A 23342-nucleotide genomic window follows, 5' to 3' on the forward strand; every position below is an offset into this window, starting at 1 on the left:
CAAATTTTCTAGTGAAGGGGAGATGATCCAATTTGCAGCATGATCCATGCTTTAACTAAATCAATAGATACATGTGTATTATGTATGTGTTTAGTGTTAAGTGTGTCTACATAGAATTACGAATGAAAATGTGGAATGTTTCAAACAGACAAAAACCCGAACAAATAGAAGAAAACTCTCAAAAGCCACCAACAGGTCTTCAAAGCATCAATAAAATCTCGCACCAGGGGCGTTCTTTCGCTGTTCTTAAGCATTAAGATGTATACTGGTTCAGCGGAATTAAATCCGCACAAAAAAAACATGTTTACAAATGAACCAAAAATGTTTAAAAGGTTCTGACTTGGAACTGGAACAAAGGTGAAAGAACAGGGAAAATACATATTTTTGTTCACTCATTATCAATATTAAAACATTTTGAAAGAGATAGAACACACAAGTTAAATTTAGCACATTTATTCAGTCATAACAAGCTGAAATTTTATTAGATAGTTCAATTATCGTAGCATACCTTAAATAAATATTATATTTGATACATTATCCAATTTACAATAATAAAAGCTGCACGTGAAAACCCAGTGTCAAAGTTTTAGAATAAAAAAAACTATAAAGTCTAAAATTTTCAGAATTTCAGATGTTTAAAAACATAAATTCCTTAAAACATTTTTAACCAAGTCATAAATTTGATATATTTTTTGTTTTCAATTGATGAACTAAGCAATCTAAATATATATTGTTAACGATAAGAATATGTGGACCTTACCTACAAACCGTCAACACAATGTTGCACTCTGGGAAGAATATTACATCCAACTTCAATTATTACCACAGATAGTTCATGTTATGTTTAAAAATTACAATTAACAAAATTTGGGGACATATTAAAATGCTGAAATCATGACATTATATAAACATTATTTCATAAGCTGCAAAATGTAGTGCTATCATCAGAAATAAACATAAATGCAGTATAAAAATAAATAAAAAAGGGAGGTAACTATAATCACAACTAGCAATATATATTTTCTACTGACTTTATATAATGTTTAGTTACATAGTAACAAAAGGATGTAACGAATACACCACGAAACATCAGCAAGTCAACACAAGCTTGATCGTCTTTTTCATTTATCAAATTCTAAACAAAATAGAAGAAAAGAACTGACAACGCCTTTTTTATCCTAACTTTCATGTTGTTATAACAAACAGTTAATTTCATAAGAAATATTCAATTATCAATAATACTCATAACAAGGTTTGTATCAGATTTAAAAATCAAAACCACTTCGAAAATAACAAGCAGGTCGTCGAAACCTTTAAGTTGAAGAAGGACAGATAACACTATTTACTAAAGATTATAAAACGAAAAGATCATGTATCGTTTAGTTTTCATTGACCAAACATACTAGATCAGGTAAAAGTATGGTAATGCAAACCTTTCTTCAATATTGAAATGCTTTAGTCTGATCTCACAATATTAACTTAAAATGAGACAACGAAAAAATATACTGAAAGATTAGAAACGACAGTCTATGAACAAAAATTACTTTGACGTCACGCTATTTGAGGAAATTTCAAAATAAAAATGTTTCCAATAGAAAAATGTTCGACATATTATTTGTTTTCATGGTGTTGTCTGTTAGTATTTAAATTAAAATTTTCGATTAATATTGATTTCTTTTTTCTTGTTAGAGATCTAAATAAAAAAAGCAAATTATGACAAAAGCAATTTATAAAGGCTAAAAACTATCTTATTAATTGGAGGTGGTCACATGTGCTCCGAAAAGTCAAACATGTCATTCTTTGTTGAATGATTTACACAAATGAATGTGATACTTGAACATCGTCTAATAAAAAGACTTACATTTATGTCATTACAGTATAGAATTCAGGCATGCTAGTAAATTGTATTTCACATGGAGGTCTTGGACATAAAAGAATATACGGCACCTAATATAGGTGACGGCCTAACATAGTATAAATATAGTACACGTCTTTGTTAAATGATCAATTTGAGTTATATATCTGATTTGTAAAACCCCAAATAATCATTTTTTTATTATAGAAAGAACAGATCAGAATGATGAACTCGAGCATGCAATAATTAATAAATGATAGAATGTTCTTAATTGTGCAAGTAACGCCTGATGATTATATGAAACGTAACTACCCATAAAATGCAAATATACGTATGTATCAAAAAAAAATAGACAAAATATATCAGTTCTACATCTGAAATATGCATTTAACATCAAGTTCTCCATCATATCGAACCTATGTATGAATGTAGATAAACAAAATAGATTTATTTGGATAACCTTGATTTGCTCTCAAAACATGTCAAATGAAATATATCTAAAACACTCTAAAGGAACTACAGTCTCGGTCAACTACAAAAATAGCACCATTAGAACGATTAGTTCCAAAAGTTACAGGAGATCGTTAACTGTAAAATATTTTAGCAATGAGTTAAAAATAATATTGCAGGATATCAAAACATGTTCATACAAAACTATAGCTAATCATAAAAAAATATAAGCATAAATTTCATGTTTGAAATAACAGCAGTATCAGGCACTTAAAACTATTCTTCTGTAGTATGGTTGTAGATCTTCCTTAGGCTAGAATATTTTTGTTAAAGCTATTTTTTATTAAGCCAATAATGTATAATTTGAAGATAAACTATATATCATGTATACCTATACAATCAATATAAAACATATATATTTACCTGTTGATTAGATTATAAGTTTTCTAGACTATTTTATTCATCTAGTGTATGTTTTTATGTCATCTGAACAAAGCAATATTACAAAATATATGTATATACTTATCTAAAAAAATATAAATTTACTCAACTAATTTGCTTTCCTTTGATTAACTTTTAAGACTAAGCAAAGCAGTTTCTATCCTGGTTCCCGGGACTACGTTCTAGATATTAGCTATTAGCATACTCTCTCACGATGGTATATGTGTAACATACTTAATATTGCGATCGGGAACCAGTATAAGCAGTGGCAAATCTGTATATACTTTTGTATTGGATCTCAGCCCTATCTATCGAATGAAACATGTTCACTAACCTTTACACTGTAACCTTTAACATTTGATGCCCTTTTTTCTAATGCAATGAAATACGAATGACACTTCAAAATTCAACAATACAGGAGGTTTTTTTTTATCACAATAACATACCAAATTTGTCAATAATGTTCCTACGTTTTTTTATTAAATTTTCAAAAAATAAAATCATACCATTTTATTATATCTAACAATTTTCAAATAATTATGATCACATAAAATACATTCATATGTCATTAAGGTGGTACCCAACACTACAGGGAGATAACTCTGTAAAGTCAGCTAAACGTTTTAATTACGTTGTGTTGTAAAAGGAATATTTTAAAAGCTTCTCAATGATCAAAATCGGTGCTTGGCAAACTGCTTTATAACCAGTGTAATGTTTCTGACAAAACGGCTGGTTCAAAATTTTTGAAAATTTTATATTTTTGTTACTGGGTCAAATTAAATACTTTGCCAAAATATGACAATTAAACGAGCCAAATTAATCTTAGGGAAAGTGTTGGGTACCACCTTAAAAAACATGTTGTTAGCAATATGCATAACATGATACTACTAGTATTGTATGAAATCAAAACAGAGTTATAAAAAATAATGCTCATTATGAAGGAAACGAAAGTATAAAATATATATATCTTTAGCAAACAACAGATAACAGGCACTTAAAATTATTCTTCTTTAGTTTGGTTGTTATTCCCATTTATTTTGATTTGTTCTTTACGTTTACTTTTAAGAAAAGGTCGAATAAGATCCGTATTTAACAACCTCCAAAATAATACAACATTAACAACTGCTACTATAACCATAATCACACTAAAGCAATTTACATAAGCTACAGATAGCTGTTTCCTATGAATATCACCATGGCTACCAAAAAGATGAAAAACAATAAATCCTATTGGTATTATTCTACATAAGAAAAATGAAATTAAGTTAACGTAGCTACATGTTCGGTAAAGAATGGTGTCAAATCCGACATTTTGTATTTGTAACAATTTCCGGGAATGTAAAAAGAAGCTGTTTATTTCTGCTGTCAAAGCAGTCAGGCTGTATCCTATACAAATATTATGATGCCAATTATACCAAAAACCAGGAACTACCTAAAATATAAGAAAATGCAAAATTTAAAAATTATAGAGATAATATTAACAAGAGCTGCCAGAATGACAGTAAACCGGATTTTTTTTGTGTCCTGGTATTTATCTATATCACAAGGACCAAACCTCGAAATGGTAAAAGTTACAATCATCAATATCAAATTTGAACTCCATTTTGTCAACAGTAACAACATTGTAAAATTTGAAAAGCTGGAAACGCCATTTTTCAATCTTTCAAGAAGCATAACTTATGAACAGTAAAGTCAAAATCGTCATTATTGAACTTGACCTCCATTTTGTTGTACTTAACAACATATTAAAATGTTAAACGCTTTGGTTGGACGGTTCATGAGAACACATTTAGCTGTCGCCCGCCCGACCCGCCGTACATCCCAAAATCAATAACCGATTTTTACTTCGTAACTCCGGTAAAAAATGTGAACTGCGACAAAGAACAGCAATAATCCAAATCGTGACCACACCGGTAATTAAAACTGGATCTTTGTTTTGTCTGCTTTTCGTTTCCCCTCTGGCATATGTCTAATTACAGAGGCTACCGTTCTTTATAAACAATATTTGTTGTTTTTCAATACAGCCCATAGTTACACCTAGTAGAGTAGGTTTTTCAATAAATGTATTCCCTTGGTTCAGGCATTTTTGTATATAGAAAATGGTTGATAAACCTGGCATATAGTTAGCTAACGCTCCCACTTTTATGACAGTCACATACAATTCCGTTTTAGCAAAACAAACGGGCATAACCTGTTGTTCAGTTGTTGTCATTTGATAATGGGGTTCATAGGTTTATTCTGGTTTCTCGTTTCTTATATACATTAGACCGTTGACTTTTTTCTGTTTGAATTGTTTTACACTAATTAAACTGTGCTTCTTTATAGCTTTTTTGTTTGGAGGTAACCAAGGTTATTTCAGCTATAATTGTAAACTTTTATACATTTCGATTTAGATAGAGTGTTTGTCTCAATATAGCTCATACAACATCTTTTTATTTATATTAACATACAACATCTTTTTATTTATATTAATATACAACATCTTTTTATTTATATTAACATACAACATCTTTTTATTTATATTAACATACAACATCTTTTTATTTATAGTAACAGCTTGTTGTTCGGTGTGAGCCAAGGCTCCGTATTGAAGGCCGTATATTGACCTATAATGGTTTTCTTGTATACATTGTTATTTTTAATGGAGAGTTGTCTTATTGTCACTCATATCACATCTTTCTATATCTATAAATGGCAAACAATGGTATACAGCAGTCATGATCTTATTTACTATAAAAACAAACAACTGTGTCAAAAAAGAAAAAGAAAACGGCTTGAAAACAGAAAAATAAATGGCGAATACAAAAATTTATCATATCACAATTACACAATTGGATGTATAAATACCGAGCCACGATAAAAGCATAATGCCAAAATTTGACGTAATACTATGTAGATAATTTTGGATATGGTCGCTTTTGAACAAACAATTTTGTACGACGAACAGTATAATGGATAATGGATTGTTGGATGTCTACAACGTTGAATTGTGGCTCCAGCTGTATACAAAAACTTAACCAATTAGACATGTTAAATGAATCGGAAATATTAATTTTCTCTTCGGGCCTGTCCTACTTATACAAAAAAACTTACTTTAACAGACTAGAAAAAATTAGTTTATGCAATATAATAAAGAATAATTGATACTGACACTACCGAGGTACTTATCATAAACAATTGCAAACAACGGTCATCGTTGACGTTATAAATGAGTTTTAATCTGGTATAGAGTAAAATCACAAAAATACTAAACTCTAAGGAAAATTCAAAACGGAAAAAATTTAATCAAACGGCAAATTCAAAACCTCAAACGCATTAAACGAATGGAAGACAACTGTCATTTTCCTGACTTGGTACATACATTTTCTTATGTAGAAAATGGTGGATTGGTTGTACACAATCGTTTATCATTGCTTATGAATACATCCCATAGAAATGGATTGTTAAATTAAACGATATTAATTCGAATTTGAAACTTTCCAAAACTCGTGTACATTTGTGTTGAGGGGCCAGCTGAAGCACGCCTCCGGGTGCGGGATTTTCCCGCTGTGTTGAAGACTCATTGGTGGCCTTCGGTTATTGTCTAGATCTACTCTTTAATCGGGTTGTTGTCTCTTTGACACGTGCCCCATTTCCATTCACAATTTTATTAGAAATCAATACTTACAAATATATGATGAAGTGTGACCTCCCAATATTCTAGTAACTTTTTGTTATACACCATATCTATAGTATCATACAGAAAATACCCTGGAGAAGAAAATTGTACATATATATGTGTTTGTTTCGGCATTGTTCTTCTTAAAAAAAAGTGGCATGCTATCTTTTACAACGGTACACTTAAACCACAGGCACTTGTCTAAAAAAAAAATCCTATATACCTTGATATTAAGATATAAAGCGAAAAAAAATCTGAGTATTAAGGTATAGGAATTTTTTTTCGGAGACAAGTGCCTGTGACTTAAACGCAAAAACTTTTGTAACATAGTAGACATTGAGGTCATATGGTTAAGTATTGTTTGCATAGAGGTTTACTTTTTACCTGGGTGTTACAATTTTTCTTAAGTGCACATTATATAAATTGCCATGATTTCTTTACATAGCTTAACTTGCACAATTGCGATTTGTATGTGTCACTATAGTATTGTTGAATGCATATTATCTATCAATGTTTGTGTGTTGTCGTAATTTTTACAACAAACAAAAAAAAAAAAACACAAATATTGTTCTTCATATTTTAGCTTTTATATATATTGATAATGCAGAGGCGGATTTAGGGACAGGAAGTCCGCCCGCCCCCCCCCCCCTTTTGGGAAAACAATGGGTTGTTTATATAGGGAATAATTGAAGCGTGACTGGAGCGGGACCCCTCTTAGGTCAGTCAGTGGGCCCCCACTTATGAAAATTTCTGGATCCGCCACTGTACTGCATGTTGTTCGTTTTGTTAAATTGGCACTGTGAAAATTCCTATACATCGTATATCGCTCAAGGGTGACAGGGGAAAAGAATGATACAAGGTTACACAGGACTTCTTCAGACCGGTGGTAAAACCCTTACCAAAGTTGATAGTCGGTTTGGCTGTGTGGGATGTATAAGTACGCAGTCACATCCAGTTATAATGGAAATGTTTAAACCGAAGCCATACCTAGAGAGTGTCATGTTAAGAACCATTGCGACAACCACGGGAGTCTCAAAGTAGGATATAGGGTACAGTTATGTAGCTAGGATTTCAAAAACACCCCCATTCATATATTGAATAATTGTGTGGAATCCCTAGGGACCTTTACATATATTTCACAGCGAAATCATAACCCATTCATATATTTATCAGCTCAACTTGTACCTATAGGTATATTCCATCTTCTTATATTAAACGTTTTTCAATTATATAATATACTTTAAGCAGATTTTGAAATTTTAATGAAAAGAGTTTTGGAAATTCAGTGAAGATCGTTGCAGAACATACTGAAAATTAATGACCTGATGATATATCACAATCGGTCGATTACTACCTATTGATATATTTCCTCGGTAAAATTGCACCCCATTGATACATTTGACGTATCAAAAAAGAAACCCAATCCAGTGGGCGCATATGTATATTGGTAGTGGACCCCCAAGTTTTCGTTTTTAACGTATAGTCTTCAACATTGCAATAATTTTGACTCACAAACTAATTTTGAATCGATCGACACTATTGAGTCTTTTATTGACGAAACGCGCGTCTGGTATGTCTGGTGTACTACTTGTATATATTATCATGAGTATAAGCGTTTTGTTACCTATTCTGACATCGGACTCGGACTTCTCTTAAACTGATTTTTACTGTGCGTATTGTTGTGTGAATATTATCTCGACATTGGCTAGATGTATATGAGGAGGGTTGAGATATAAAAAAATATGTTTTTGCGCCTGTCCCAAGTCGTGTGCATCTGGTCTTTGTTAGTCTTGTTGCACGCTTTTTAATTTAGTTTCTTGTGTATAATTCGGAGTTTAGTCCTTTATCACTGAACTAGTATATATATATATATATATTTGTTTATGGGCCAGCTGATGGACGCCTCCGGGTGTGGGAGTTTCTCGCTGCATTGAAGACCCATTGGTAGCCTTCGGCTGTTGTCTGTTCTATGGTCGGGTTGTTGTCTCTTTGACACATTCCCCATTTTCATTTTCAATTTTATTGCTATCGTTGATGATTTTTTACCTGTTGAAAATACCACCATGTAAAACACCATAGGACTGCTAAATGTTACAGGGTCGTTCACGAACTCTGGATGGTTGTAAATACTGAAATATAGGTATAGAAAGTATATATACATTACAATTTATAAACTGTTATGAAACTGAAATATAAACGTTGCTCTTGTCGATAGTTGGTGCAAATAGACTCGGGGGAGAGCGTTTACTTCTGAAAGTGAAAAGCAAACGTTCTATAGTCTAATAGTTCAGAAGCTAGACAGTGTATCAAAAAAATGAACAATAATATACATCATATACATGTTGATAAACAAAATGGGTGAACAAAGTAATACCCTACCCCCCTCCACACACACACAGATTTGGAATTGGGAAAACCAGCAATAGTACCCTCCTTTTTAAAACTGAAAATAGAATGAACCATTTAAAAGTTTTTCACGTCAAGCTTACGGCTATATAGATTGACATCTGCAATTATGCTGTTCAAAAAAAAATATCATAATATTTTGGGTACAAACTATGCGTTTCTGTGACATGTTTCATGATCTTTTATCCAATATCAGAGGTTTCAAACTTTGTATTGGCAGGTAGAAATGTATAACGTGCATTAAAACCAATCAAGTCAGTGAAGAGGGGAAACCCCATCCGGAGTTAACTTCACCCACGCGACTTGCAAACTTCATAAATTGGTTTTAGTAAAATAAAATATTTATTTTTTATCTTTTTGCATGCCTGATAGCTTTGTCATGTTTGTGTGTATTTTAAGATATAAACATCCTGATCTTGTAGTCAGGCCGTCATTTATTCATGTTATTGATATTGTTATCGTTCTGTCAAAATCTAGATCTTATGACATATGTGTGTATAATATATGAATAAATGAAAAGTAAACCGTTCCACTTGGTCAAATAATGCAATTTCACGTTAACATACTCATATTTCATGTATTTTATCAATGGAAGATGGTCATGATGGTATGCATGGCCTATTTTTATTTCGGTATTTGCATTTAAGTTCAATAGACTTTTAAAAATTCTAATCCAAAAATTGAAATATAATCAATACAAACTTATCAAATCGACCAAATAATATTAAAAGTAATGATGTTTAACAATGTTTAAAAGATTAAATCAGAAAAGTTTGGGTAAGAACCAAATGGACATGTATCCCTGGGATATATACACTTGTACGTGTTTATAACAGTCATTTTACAATATTGAATGATAATATCAAAATTGGACGGCTAAATATAAAATCATGATAGCTGCCTATTAATTTGTTTTGGTTTTATTTGTAAGAATGAAATGAAATAACTAAATGAAAGTATAAATTTAATAATTAGAGTGGTATATGACTACAATAATATTAAATGCTGAGATTAAATGTTCCCTGCATTCTGCCCTAAATTTGAAATACGCTTATCTGAGTCTCTGAAATTTAATATGCAACTAGATATTATCTTGACCTGTTGCTTTGTAAGAATTTCAAAGTAACTTTTAAAACCGAAACAAGATTACGACCACTAATTGCTTCCTGGTACGGTTCTTCAGGTACTCAATTTATTTGACCATGCATTCACGATCATTCACCACTGTTATCATAAGTAATTAATATTAATGTTTATGAATTCAAAGTATATATATCTTTCATTAATTCAGTCAGACAGAGTGAGACTGATCACATTGAGCAAATAGCAAAAAGACAATATATTAATGTTTTAAGAATGTGAAAGTTAAACAGTATCAATAAACATACCTCAATATACTCCAGCATCCACAAACCAAACCATGAATCCAAGATATAACAAGATTTCGCCATCGCCAGGCATCTAAATTAGCACGTGCAGATTTTGGTTTGCCGCGACGTTCGACGAGTATATTAATACAATGCAGCGATACTAAAGTTACAATGAATACACAATATCCTAGTCTATTATCGACACCAACACTTTCCTCCATAATATTAAAAATACACTAAACATAAACCAACTTTAAATATACGTTACGTGTGTGTATTTGTCATGATTTCAATTTTACACACAGAAACCAGGGCGGTTTATTTATAAACTGTGACACACGTATAAAAGTTATAGAAAGCCGTAATAACAATACTAAATATCGTGTCGTAGTATCGATTTTACTACTATTTAATTTATTTATTTTTTTGTTTTAAAAGGTTGTTGCACGGCGACAATAAACATTCATATTGCTTGTTGTATTGTATATCTTGATTAATGAATGAGCTTTAAATTCTATTATCCTCTTAGCTTAAAAAGATTAGAATGAACCCATTTACTTCAAACACGGATACTTTGTCTTGTCGAAGCGTTGAAGATTTTCAAGATATTTCACACTTAGATTATCGAAATAAATTATAAATCTTTAAATAACAGCTGTTTCGACATGAAATCGGCTACACATATTTATATCCGTGATTTAAATCTAATTTATCAAGCCATAAAAATATATCATATTTGATAAGATATTATAATTGGATTTAGCCTCAAGATTTAAACCTTGCAGATTTAGATTTTAAATCAATATCAGAAACAGGGTGACGTCTACTTGCAATTATACAATGTTATATGCAATTCGCAGAAGATCATTAAAAATTATTTGGCCGTGTTTACCTAAACATTTTACAAAACCTCTCTCTTTATTGTTAAAGGCTATATGTCTATTGACATTACTGTAAACTGTATTTATTCAAAAGATTATAAATAGTTATTAATATTTTCATTTGCAATAGAAGTACACTTGTAAAGCAAAGATGAAGTTGGCAAGATCCTATCAACACCACATAGTTACTTTTGACTAAAATAAGAGAACGGCGGACTATAAAAATTACAGTGACTATCTTTGGTATATGCATATAGAACTATTAAACAAATTAATCATACCTATACTTTTCGAAAGCCGAAAGAGGTAAAGCTAAGATTCCCTGAATCTATTTCACACCCGTATGAACCAGCGTTAATGTATAATGTATAACCATCTTGGAAGTATAACATGTATAAATATTGCTGATTTTATAATTCTAGTGTGTGAATTAATTTGCATATGTACATGAGAAGAGGATTTAGTATTTATAGACGATTACATAACTTGCGTCTAATCCTATATAGCTATTGCTTATTTGCAATTAAACGCCAATATTAAATATTCCACTGTCTAGAGTAAAATATCCGTACTTTAAACGTCTGAGAGCATAAAATAGAAGCAAACAACGGCCGCAATAGAGCAAGTAAAATTAATGTCAATAAATAAGCACAGCGGCCCTAAACAATTGATAATCAAACATTAGAATTCAATTGACCACCACCCCCACCCCCACCCCACCCCACCCCCAACCACCTCAATAAACATCCTTTGCCTCCTCCACTCCTACGTTACTGCCTAAGATTCTATAACGAAGCATATATAACATCATAAACAGCAAACCCTTTAAACAGAACAGCATAAACCAGACATGAATATCATCATAAACAGCCACCCTCCAAACAGAAAAAACAACCAAAAAGATGAATGGGAAACATTATATTCGGCAATTATATTCAAAGAACAGCCGCAACAATGTGGTTACATCTATGAAAACCTTATTAACAGCACCATCTAAACAGAAAATCCAATACCATATATAAAGATACAAAAGCCGAGACAACTACCCACAAGAGAACAAATGACAAAGAAATTATAAGGACCCGAAATGACCATGTAAAACAATTCAAACGAGAAAACTAACGGCCTAATTTATGTACAAAAATGAACGAAAAACAAATATGTAATACATATACAAACCACTGAATTTCATATCAAACTTGTAGAAAAATATTAACAGAAATTCGATCAGTCAAGACCAAAAACTCGTCTATATCAACCACTGATTTATTTCATTGACCTTACATTTGTAACACTGCTAGTTCTTTAGGACTTGACATTCTTATTCTATCGATTTAACCACTTATTCTTTCTTAATATCCCTAATTGTACCAAAGATAACCCTACGCGTTGATTTACGCTTCCAAAGTCTGCTTTCGAATGTAACCCTTGTGTAAATTACGTCTGTCTTTGTCGGGTTTCTTTTTAAGTTATATAGTACGTCGCTTGCTTCATGGTTTACGGTTTATAAACTCATAAATTTGTCGAAACATTAACATTATTCTATCATATATAAAATATAACGGAATGAGTGTTGTGTCTTCCTGTACATTGTATGGTATTGCCATGGGCGATCATTAAAATGAAGGATGTCATGATGTATAAGAACGGATATCCTAGCAAAATACGGAGAATACAATATACAATATTATATGGTTGGTCCTGTTGAGTTTCATTCAAAAGAATTGAGAACGAAGATACAATGATTCTGTCTTAGGAAAGGATAAATCGAACTTTGTAAAAAAAAATCATTATGACTCAAACAAAAACATTCTCTGAAACCGGCAACTGGATTTCTTAATTGACAACATATTTGCTAAATTTAGAGGACGTGTTTTTTTCAAAAACAATTAGCATTCATATGAGAACGAGCTGCGCTCCCCTTCTTGTCGACTGGCTCCTCTATTCATTTGAGACTACCTTCATACATGAGCTTCTTAGGTAGAATAAAAAAGGCTATAGCATTATCCTTTAACTTCGCTATCAAGATGACGATCTTTCAATGAGTTAGTAGTTCAAAGTTTGTTGACTATGTTTAACGCATATATCCCATCGAACATTAAATTAAGGATACAACAGCTGCAGTTTAGTCGGCATCATATCTTGACTTAATTCTAGAAATTGACAATGAGTGTTTATTGAAGGCAAAATCTTATGAAAAATACAGATAATGTCAGCTTCCCAATTGTGAACTTTTTATTTCTATGAAGTAACAGTTCAGCATGCAGCGCCTGCATACGGAGTATATATATATATATCTCCTAGTTGATTCAATATCCTAGGACTTGTGTTTGTAATCATGATTTTGTAGAGAGCTATCAAACCAAGAGTTCCAAGTGATGAAGTTGAAATCATACTTCGGAAAATTGTTCGGACGCCACCACGAATTGGTTAACCGCGTTATGAAAATCTGCATGTTTCACAGACATATGTTCCAATTGTGGTTACCACAAACTCATCCAGCTTTCCCCCAAAAATGATCTACCAAATTACCGATTGTTAGCATCATGACGGGTGCCTCGTGCATAGCAGAATCTTCAACTGAGATCACTCCTGGTTTTGACGAGGTGGTGTTCAGTCTTAAGTTTTCTTTGTTGTGTTTTGTTTTATACTGTTTGTCTTTTAATCTTTTTTTTCTTTTTCGGCCATAACGTTGTCAGCTCATTTGCGACTCATAGTTTAGATGTCCTTTTTCATATCTTCGGCTCTCTCTCTCTCATAAAATGGATCGTTAATCAAACACTTCTAACACACGTTTTGTGGCATGTTTCGACATTAGTACGAAACTCATACCTTTACCCTGAATATTTTGTTTTAATTGCTATTTTATTTTGACATAAAGGTGCAAACCATTTGGAATATACATCTGTATATATTTGTATAATTCAGTCTTCATCTATTTGCATTTATATATGCACTTGAACTTCAACCAAGACGTAAGCATACACGACCTTCTGACATGAAGCCACACATAATTCGTCCTTCAACTTGTCAACCACCGCTACCTTGTCGATCACCTTTTAAAACTTCTCACAATGTTGAATGTTAAATACAATACATATATACAGGTATAAGTTAATCTTATCAGTAGAAAAGGAAAACCAAAAACAGGTATGTAAGCAAAACATTTTTTACACGAGGCCATTGAAATTAACGATAATGATTCGAGCTGGAAGCAGAATTTAAGCATCAACTCGTCATATTATGACACTAACTATAACTGAATACATTATATATGAACCGTTCACAACAAAAAAATGCAATAATAACAAGGTTATTTTTCTTATTCCAAATACGCGCATTACACTAAAAAATGAAACTCGTCTTCAGCCTACATTTGCTACAATACAAACTCATTTGTCGTTATCGATGCTTTTCATTAACTAAATAATGAGCACTACATCGAAATTAGTTTTTTTATGCTTAAATTATTGAACTTGACATAATAGTATGATTCCCTTTTGAGGATGTTTTTTTAAGCATATCAAAATAAATGGGTCGGGGAATGTGTCACATGCCCCCGCTTGCACATAACGTTTGAATGGAACATAACTAAAAAAAAAAACTGCAATAATGACGCTTCCCAAATTTGAACTTCTTTGTAATCTGAGTTTTGTGGTAATAATCAGTGTATAGTTTCATAACATTTAGTTGAGACAAACTTGAGTGTGTGAACAGAAACGAAAAATTCAGCATTTTTTTTCATTTTTGTAGGGACACAACTCTAGAACAATACAAGAAACGCCACCAAAAATTCAAATTTGATCTGTGTTTTGTGCTATTTATACTATTAAGCGTTGTGTATGAATTTAATAAAATTTGGTTGAGGCAAACTAAAGTTACAGAACGGAAATGAAAAATTTAGCAATTATTTTTTCCATTTGTATTTAAGGCTCTAGAACAGTACAAGTGACGCCACCAAAATTTCAATTTGATCCGGGTTTAGTGGTAATAAGCATTGTGTATAAGTTTCATAACATTTGGTTGAGGCAAATTATAGTTAGAGAATTGAAACCAAGCATGAGACGTACAGGACAAACGTACGGACGAACAAGGATAAAACATAGCGGAGGGGGCATGTAAATTATTTTGAACGGGAAAATTATTTAAGGTGAATAGATTGAGGTCAGAAATATACAACTACTAAAGGCGGAACAAACTTCATATCACCAATTCATTTTAAGGATATCAAAAGTATAACAATAATAGTCCAATGATATCAGCCGTCAACGGCACCAAATATTCGTATTGCTATTGTTTGTAGGGCAACTAGTTTAGAAAACTTTTTGTCTTGTCTTGGTTCTTAGATTTCTGGAACTACATTATGTTATAACACTGCAAACATTCAACTGTTGATTGTTATATCATATCACATGACATGTTTTATTCGTCTTTGTCAAAATTCAAGTCGCCATTTTCGAAAATGCTTTTTCCAGAAGCGTTATCCACTTTTTGTTTTCCTTTTCCAGAAAAACCTCTTAAAATATCAGACTTTACAAGTCTCCCAAATAATATCAAGTTAATAACTAGTCCAGTTGTTATAGTCCACCAAAATGTAAAAACATACGTTAAACTTACTCTATGAAAATCTAAATATAATCCTGAGTAAACACGTAAAATTGGAATTAGGCGGCAAGTAACGAACGTAAAAATATTAGATAAAGACACAAATCGGTATAGTTTAGTGTCAAATCCGACATGACACATCTGTAAGAGTTTTCTCATATGAAGAAATATAGTGTTAATTTCTGCCATCAGTATAATCACATTATATCCTATGCAGCTTCTTATGTTAAAGTTGTATATAAATGACGAAACTATCTGTAAATAAAGGATAAAATCATAACAATTTATAATAAGTTTCTTCTTTCTCATAGTTTTCATCCAAGAATAAACTGTAAGTTTTAAATAAACAGTTGTCAAACGTATTTTTTTTTTATTCTGGGAGGGGGTAAAATGGTCTCGTGTTAATCGAGAATTGATATAGACTGGTCCTACCTCTGTCCTTTTCGTTTTTCGTTATTATATTCATTTAAATTTTCACATATCGTTAATTATGGAGCTTTTTTTTCTAGTTTTTCTTACTGTTGTGGTATTTTTTCAAAGGTGTACGGTATAAACTCCCTTACTTTAATGATATTTTTCAAAGGTGTATAACTTTCCTTACTATATTGGTAATTTTTCAAAGTTGTACGGTATAGCTTTCATTACTTTATTGGGAATTTTTCAAAGTTGTATACGGAATAGTTTTCCTTACTTAATGGGTATTTTTCAGAGTTGAATGCTATAGCTTTCCTTACTTTATAGTGGTTTTTTTCCAAAGTTGTACGGTATAACTTTCATTACATTATTGGCATTTTTTCAGAGTTGTAAGTAAGTAAATTATTTATTATAGTGACATGTGTAAATTATGTACAGATTATAAACATATAGTATATGATAAATAGTAATACAAACAGCCCAATGGACCTATAAGTCATCTCAAATAAAGTAAAACAATTATGAAACAATTAAATCACGTTCTAATCTTTTGTTGTATACTATATACAGTATATCTTTCTTTACTTTATTGATATTTTCAGAAATGTACGCTATAGCTTTCGATACTTTATCGGTATTTTTTCAAAGTTGTATACTGTATACCTTGGCATATGTGTGGATCTAATAACTTTTGAATATTTTTATGGAAATATGTCTTATTCGATCAGCTTCATTTTTATACTGATAAAACGTTTATATCCATATCAATTGCTAACCATATAGTTCAAACAATTTTTTAAATATTGCGATTATTCTTAACATGTTGCTATCGCATACATAAACAATAATAAGTTAATATGTGTATATGCTAAACAAAATCATAAGTGCAAGGTATTTCTACCGTTCCCTTTTAAATAAAAAAATATTAATAAATGTCATCATCTTCACGTATTTTAATTACTTGAATACAGTTGATATCTACATGCGTTATCCCACATTTGTCTTAAACATCAAAAGATGTAAATCCTGTCTTTTTGGTTTCTTAGTTTGTATATGGTGAATTATGCAAGCAAAATAACTAATAACTGATCTGGTACTTATATATATCTTTTTGAGTATATGTTGACATGTTCCAGTTTATTTTCTATGGTTGTTTTTTTGAAAATCAAAGGAAACCGTGTTCGTACGAAATAGAACGGTTGATTTTCAAAGATCATTGCGTCCGATGGATTTTTTCCTCAACTGTTTGCTTTGTTTAAATGCAATTGTACAATTATTTTGTGTTTTGTTTTGTTTTAATAATGGCCGTTAAACATTTAACTATCTATCAATGTGTTAACTTTATGTTTTACTTACAACAAAATGATGTAAAGTAACTTCCCAGTATGTTCCTATCTTGTTATTCACCTTCATGTCTATGGTATCATATATGAAATATCCTGTAAATATATACATGACTTATTTTGAACCGAGTTTTTACTGTTTGTATTGCTGTGTGCTTAGTTTATTCTACATAGGATATAATAGTCTGGTGCACCCTGGGAGTCGTGGCTCAAATTGTCAGCAGCTGATAGATCGGTCCAGGATACCAGACTGCATTTGATAAAGGTATATATACTGAGGGTAAGTGTTAATATCTTACAAAACATGTTTTACCAAGCATTGATTTTTTTAGTTTTATTTCAAGTTCATTTATATCTGTTTTGAAGTTTAGCGTGATGTCCATTTTCTGTGAATTAGTACACATTTTTGTTTATCTGCATATTATATATATTCGAATCAAAGCAAGGATTAAGGAACCAGACTGAAATTTGATTTTTTTACATAAACTACTGAAAACAACAAGCCAAAAAAAAAAAAAACCCTCCCCCTAAATCCTGCTTTTTAAAGAAGAGGTGTCAATTTATTCCCTTCAAATGGTAGGGGTCCAAAGAAATGCAAAAAAAATAAAGTCGTCTTTGGTTTTGCATGGATTGATTTTGTGTTTTTAAAAGATTCAGATACTATCTAAATCTGATATACATAATATCAAAAGAAGCACTGGTATGATCAAATATCAAGTTAATACATGATACATATGTAATTATCTGTTCCTTTGTGTCTTACTGAAATATTGAATTGAATAGAGTATAATAATATGTAAAGTATTTAATCCTATTCTAAACTCTCATTATTATATCATCATATACAAAGGAGGGTTGAGACTTGTTGGGTAAATAAATCATATGTAAATGTCAATAAATAAACACGAAGTTAAGTAAAAATAACAATATTTTTGATTCATTTATATTATATACTGGATTACAAGTCATAATGTGAAGCCTTATAACATTTACAATATAACCGTAATGATTAGGGAAAAAACGCGCTTGTACAAGCTATATCATCTTAACACTAAAGTAGACTACATGTATTGTCTTGATTTAACCAAACATGATGAAATACAGAAAATAAAACATAAAAAAATTGGTACTAAAAGAAGAAAAATAGGTAAGCAAATTGCATACTAGGAAGACGCATTATACATGTTATAACAATAATGAAAAACAAAATCTTAATTGAAATACTACAAAACAAATAAAAAGTCGTTAACTGTATAATAAGGTCACGATCGGTGTTTGGTTTTCATCTTTATGTTAGAAGATTTAATGGCTTCGTATCTATAAGATGAGTCGGAACATTTCAACTATTTTTTTACAGTTTGTGCTTATGTTGTATTGGTATGCTACTGTCCTAGGTGATTGGAGGATTTATAGCAGAGGCGACTCACAAGCATTGTTAACCCGGGCATATTCTTCATGTGCCCGTCCCAAGCCAGGACCATGTAATCCAATGATTGTCGACTCGTTGGTTGCTACTGCTGTCTTTCATACTTGGTTTTTATTTATAAATTTGATATAAATTATGAAAAGACGCAAAAATATGGTCAATTTCTTTATTTCGTATATAGCAATCTAAATCAGGAAAATAATGATTTGATTTAACCTTAAACTTGTTTCAGCATGTTGATGCCATGGATCAAATCAAGGAAACATTTTACAAAAAACGGTTAAGTTATGACTTTTTGTTCAAAAGTATTGTTACTTTCTTTAAAAGTCCTTATTTATGAAATTTTAGGGATTTTCTTCCAAATATGCAAATTTCGAACCAAATTATCTCAAAAGTAAGTCATGAAGGTACTTTTTTCTTTGCATATTTGGAAAGTACACATTGAAATTGACCTTCCATCAAAATTTTAAGAAAAAACCAACGAGGGATCTCTACTGTATCGTATGCCCTTAATTACTACTTTGTCCAATTTTTATGAAAATTAAACGAGCCAAATTAATTTTAGTGAAAGTGTTGGGTACCACCTTACTATCGGTGCATTACGTTTGCGAGAATTTACATTACTCTGTGCGCAGGCAGCTCAGATTTTGGTTACATTTACGCGCAGCTTTTGATGACATGTATGTCATTTATTGTATACGAAGATAACTTTAATTTAAATACCTGCAGAAAAGGGCACCATTAGATACATAAAGTTGTTTATATAAGCCACTGGATCTCGTACTAAATCTGGATATAAAACTAAGCTAAAACACAAAAAGGTGGAATAAAAACATTAAGTGCAAAATGTCTTTGTTCGTTAAATGTAACAACGTTGGTTGATTGGGGAAAAAAAGACATTTTGAGCACCAAATATACACTAAGTTTTCATGTGTTTATAAGAAATAAAGACTTAATTATTTTGTTTCGTTGGAGTCTTTTTGTTGAACAGTATTGTTGTTTTTCTGTCTTGTTGGCGAATACCCAAAATCAACATTCTATTTAAATAAAGATACTATGAAATATTAAATGTCTGTCTTGGCTATTGCTACATATAGGTATTACTTGCAAAGTATTTTGTTATATTTATCAAGATTAACAGAGTGTCCTTATCACTGATGATGTGTCGATTTTAAAATCTCAATTAAGCTTATGTTATATATCCTTATTTGTATAATATGCAGGCTCTATCCAAGCTTATTTATTAATTTATCCATTAATAATATAGTGTTATTGCATGAATATTGGGGAATATTGTCCCGAGTAGAATTTTATATTGCACGAGCTTGCGAGTGCAATATATGTTCTACGAGGGACAATATTCCCCAATATTCATGCAATAACCCTTTTATTGTATAGCAATATAATATTTGGAAGTAAAAATTGGTTTAAACTAAGATTTTTAAAACGTTGATGACGTCTTGAATTTTGAAAATTTATTGCACTAGTGCAATATTAGAATTTATTGCACGCTAAGTTTTTGTTACTTTCAGTGGGAAATGTTATATTGCTATACAATAATATAAATTCTTATCGTACAATTTATTGATGTCACTATTTACTTATTGTTATACACATCTCTAATTGGTCTTTGGTTTTCCTTTGAGTAGTTTGCACTTGTCATTTGTGGAGCTTTTTATAGCTTGCTGTTCGGTTAGCCATGCATCCTTGTTGGGGACTGTACTTAAACCTGTAATGGTTTACTTGTACACATTGTGACTCGGGTGGAGGGTTGTCTCATTAGCACTCATACCACATCTTCTTATATCTATAAAGAAGGGGGATAGGAGGGGCCAAAATCCCGGGCTTAAAAACACGAAATCTCAAAATCCCGGGCTTAAAAACACGAAATCTCAAAATCCAGGGCTTAAAAACACGAAATCTCAAAATCCGGCGCTTAAAAACACGAAATCACGAGGTCCAGAAATTCGAAAAAAAAAAATCCCGGATGCCGAAAGGGTCAATCCCAAAACCCTGAGCTTAAAAATACCCGATCCCGGAGTCCCGATAAAGGTCCTATCCCCCCTCTTTACAGTAACTAAGTTTCTATACTTGCCATAAAATAACCCACGTGCCGCATATAACTCCATGTATCCATGATATCGTAATATTTCTCCACTTCCAGAACTCTACCTCTGGTGCTACACATTTAGGTTTCCCGAGTCTATCTAAGATTTCTCCCAAGATATAAAACATAACAGTTGTCATTGCACACATAACATACGCTTGCCACACGTGCACAGATTCAATGCCGTCACCGGTAAGTTCTGTAGTTTCCATACTTTTAACTGTTTAATGTATCAATAATCGAATGACTTTGTGTTCTTCAATAGAATATCCGTTCTACAACGACAATCATAAATTGATCAATATTTCTAGTTTATTAAAATAATTTAAAACAGGTGAAGAAAGACGGATCATTAAGATCAATATAGGTAAAAAAGTCAATTAAAGATTAGAAGGAAGTTCGAGAAATGGCACGCTACATTTAAAAGTCTTTAAAGAGTTTAATATAACTTTGTAATGATAATATGATTGTTGCTTACCCGACAAAGTTTGACCAAATGTTTGTGCTGCATACACAGTTCAGATTTACTAATCCATGTTCTCTTATTTTTATTTCATGCCGACAGTGTGTGTTTTGTTTTCATCTACACAACAAATCACAACAAGTCTAGCAATGTGTACCTATCAATGTGTACACAATACCGGAATTACCGTTTTAATACACTTAAAAGTCAACAAGAAGAATTTATTTCATAAAGAACATATTGTATGTAATTGTGGACACGATTATCATGACGCTCAGGGTCATTTAACATGTTGAGATTGGTCTTTAAAAAAACTACGACAAGCAATAAGGGTCACATGTGTATACATATTATTTTCCCATGTACATGATATGTAAACGTTCTTGCTTGAAGATATTGAAATGAAACAAAGACAAAATCCTGCAAGATTAGTCAATAAATATAATTAACTAGTTTTTTAATGTCCGGATTAAGAAACTGTAGTGCGCCCGGAAGGCCGTCCTGATCACGTGACGTTGTATTGCGATGCAGTTTACAAAACATCAACCTTCTTTTAAGAATTATGATTTCAAATTTTAACCTAGAAAACTAGCCTCGAAAGCATTAGCGAACGCCTATTTAACTTGGGGTTATGTTTTTGTCGAGTCTGCCTTGCGACTTTTGCCGCCAAAACGATACACTATAGTCTATATAGCGATCCTACTTCCGTCGTTGTTGGCGGCAGCGGCGTCGACAAATATTCATTCTGTTGTTAAGGTTTTTGAAATTTCAAAACTTTCTTATAAAATCCTGGATTTCTCCAAAACTTGGACAGAAGCTTGTTTATGATCATAAGATAGTATCCAGAAGCAAATTTTGTAAAAACTAATCCTGTTTTCCTTATAAATGAACTGGATTTTTCTAACAAACTTGGACAGAAGCTTATGTATGATCAAAAGCTAGTAATAATATCTAGAAGACAATTTGGTAAAAAAATATTTCCTTTTTTTAGGTATATTTCTTATAAACGGATTTCCAGTTAACATTATACATTCAGTCTGCACTTAAATTAATGTACACCTTACAATCAAAATTCATGCAATACACTGAATATAGTTGACCTATTGCTTAAAGTTTCTAAGAAACAGACTTAACCAATAAAATAAACATTTACCAATGAACTATGAAAATATTATCAAGGTCAATGTCAAATTAACCATGCCAGGCAGACATGTACAACTTAAGATTCTTCAATACAATAAATATAGTTGACCTATTGCTAATAGTTTATGAAAAAACAGATCAAAACACAAAAACTTAACACCGAACAATCGGAACAGTGAAAATGAGCTCAAGGTCAAATAAAACCTGCGAGACTGACATGCACATCATAAAATATATCCATACACTAAATATAGTTGACATATTGCATATAGTGTGACTTTTCACAAAGTACAGTTTCAATTGAATTCGTAATTGTGAAGGAGTGATGCATCTTAATATTTTGAAATGGGATATTGTCTTTTTGGCCGCACTGATGTTTTTATGGCTTATACATGTTATAGCGTTAAATTAAAAAAAAATCATATTGAAACCATCAAAAACTATTGAAAACTAATGTTCGTAGTTAATTGATCAAAGGTGCTCTTTAAGTATACGTATATCCTGCTCAACATCTGACACCCGTCGGGTTGCTCATCGAAGTACAAATCCAGTGATACTTCTAATTTGGTAGATCACTTTGGTACCAAAGGTGGTAGGATTGTAGTTAAAACATTTAGAACATAACCGTCATGAACTCATGATGCCGTGCGTAAATCTAAGAAGGGATGATTTCAATTGCACAATTTGAAACTCTTGGTTTAAAAGATTTATCAAGTGGAGTGTTAGTAATGTTACGTCTTTCAATTATTATGACAAGCAAGTTGTCTTTTGTCAGCTTAT

General features: G+C 31.6%; 2 protein-coding genes across 2 annotated transcripts; both read right to left on the reverse strand.

The window, feature by feature from the left end:
• Nucleotides 1-437: 437 nt before the first annotated feature.
• Nucleotides 438-10869, reverse strand: LOC134728336 (TLC domain-containing protein 2-like). The gene is made up of 4 exons (XM_063592915.1): nucleotides 10199-10869; nucleotides 8451-8533; nucleotides 6414-6496; nucleotides 438-4178 (listed from the first exon to the last, which is right to left on the reverse strand). The coding sequence occupies exons 1-4, from the start codon at nucleotides 10399-10401 to the stop codon at nucleotides 3747-3749; spliced, it is 801 nt and encodes a 266-aa protein (XP_063448985.1). The 5' UTR covers nucleotides 10402-10869; the 3' UTR covers nucleotides 438-3746.
• A 4386-nt stretch (nucleotides 10870-15255) lies between these two features.
• On the reverse strand, nucleotides 15256-21714 carry LOC134728337 (TLC domain-containing protein 2-like). The gene is made up of 5 exons (XM_063592916.1): nucleotides 21435-21714; nucleotides 20945-21231; nucleotides 19573-19655; nucleotides 17437-17519; nucleotides 15256-15921 (listed from the first exon to the last, which is right to left on the reverse strand). Exons 2-5 carry the CDS (start codon nucleotides 21166-21168, stop codon nucleotides 15484-15486), a joined length of 828 nt encoding a protein of 275 aa, XP_063448986.1. The 5' UTR covers nucleotides 21169-21231; nucleotides 21435-21714; the 3' UTR covers nucleotides 15256-15483.
• Nucleotides 21715-23342: the final 1628 nt, after the last annotated feature.

Source organism: Mytilus trossulus, chromosome 8, assembly GCF_036588685.1.
Source record: "Mytilus trossulus isolate FHL-02 chromosome 8, PNRI_Mtr1.1.1.hap1, whole genome shotgun sequence".
NCBI classification, from domain to species: domain Eukaryota; kingdom Metazoa; phylum Mollusca; class Bivalvia; order Mytilida; family Mytilidae; genus Mytilus; species Mytilus trossulus.

Coding starts and splice junctions, on each gene's coding strand:
- LOC134728336 (XM_063592915.1), bottom strand. CDS start 10,401: ATGGAGGAAAGTGTTGGTGTCGATAATAGACTAGGATATTGTGTATTC. Junction 8,534..10,198: donor GGATGCTGGAGTATATTGAG/GTATGTTTATTG, acceptor CCTATATTTCAG/TATTTACAACCATCCAGAGT. Junction 4,179..6,413: donor TCACACTTCATCATATATTT/GTAAGTATTGAT, acceptor CTTATATTTTAG/GTAGTTCCTGGTTTTTGGTA.
- LOC134728337 (XM_063592916.1), bottom strand. CDS start 21,168: ATGGAAACTACAGAACTTACCGGTGACGGCATTGAATCTGTGCACGTG. Junction 19,656..20,944: donor GGCACGTGGGTTATTTTATG/GCAAGTATAGAA, acceptor TTTGTGTTTTAG/CTTAGTTTTATATCCAGATT. Junction 17,520..19,572: donor AATGGTGCCCTTTTCTGCAG/GTATTTAAATTA, acceptor ATATATTTACAG/GATATTTCATATATGATACC.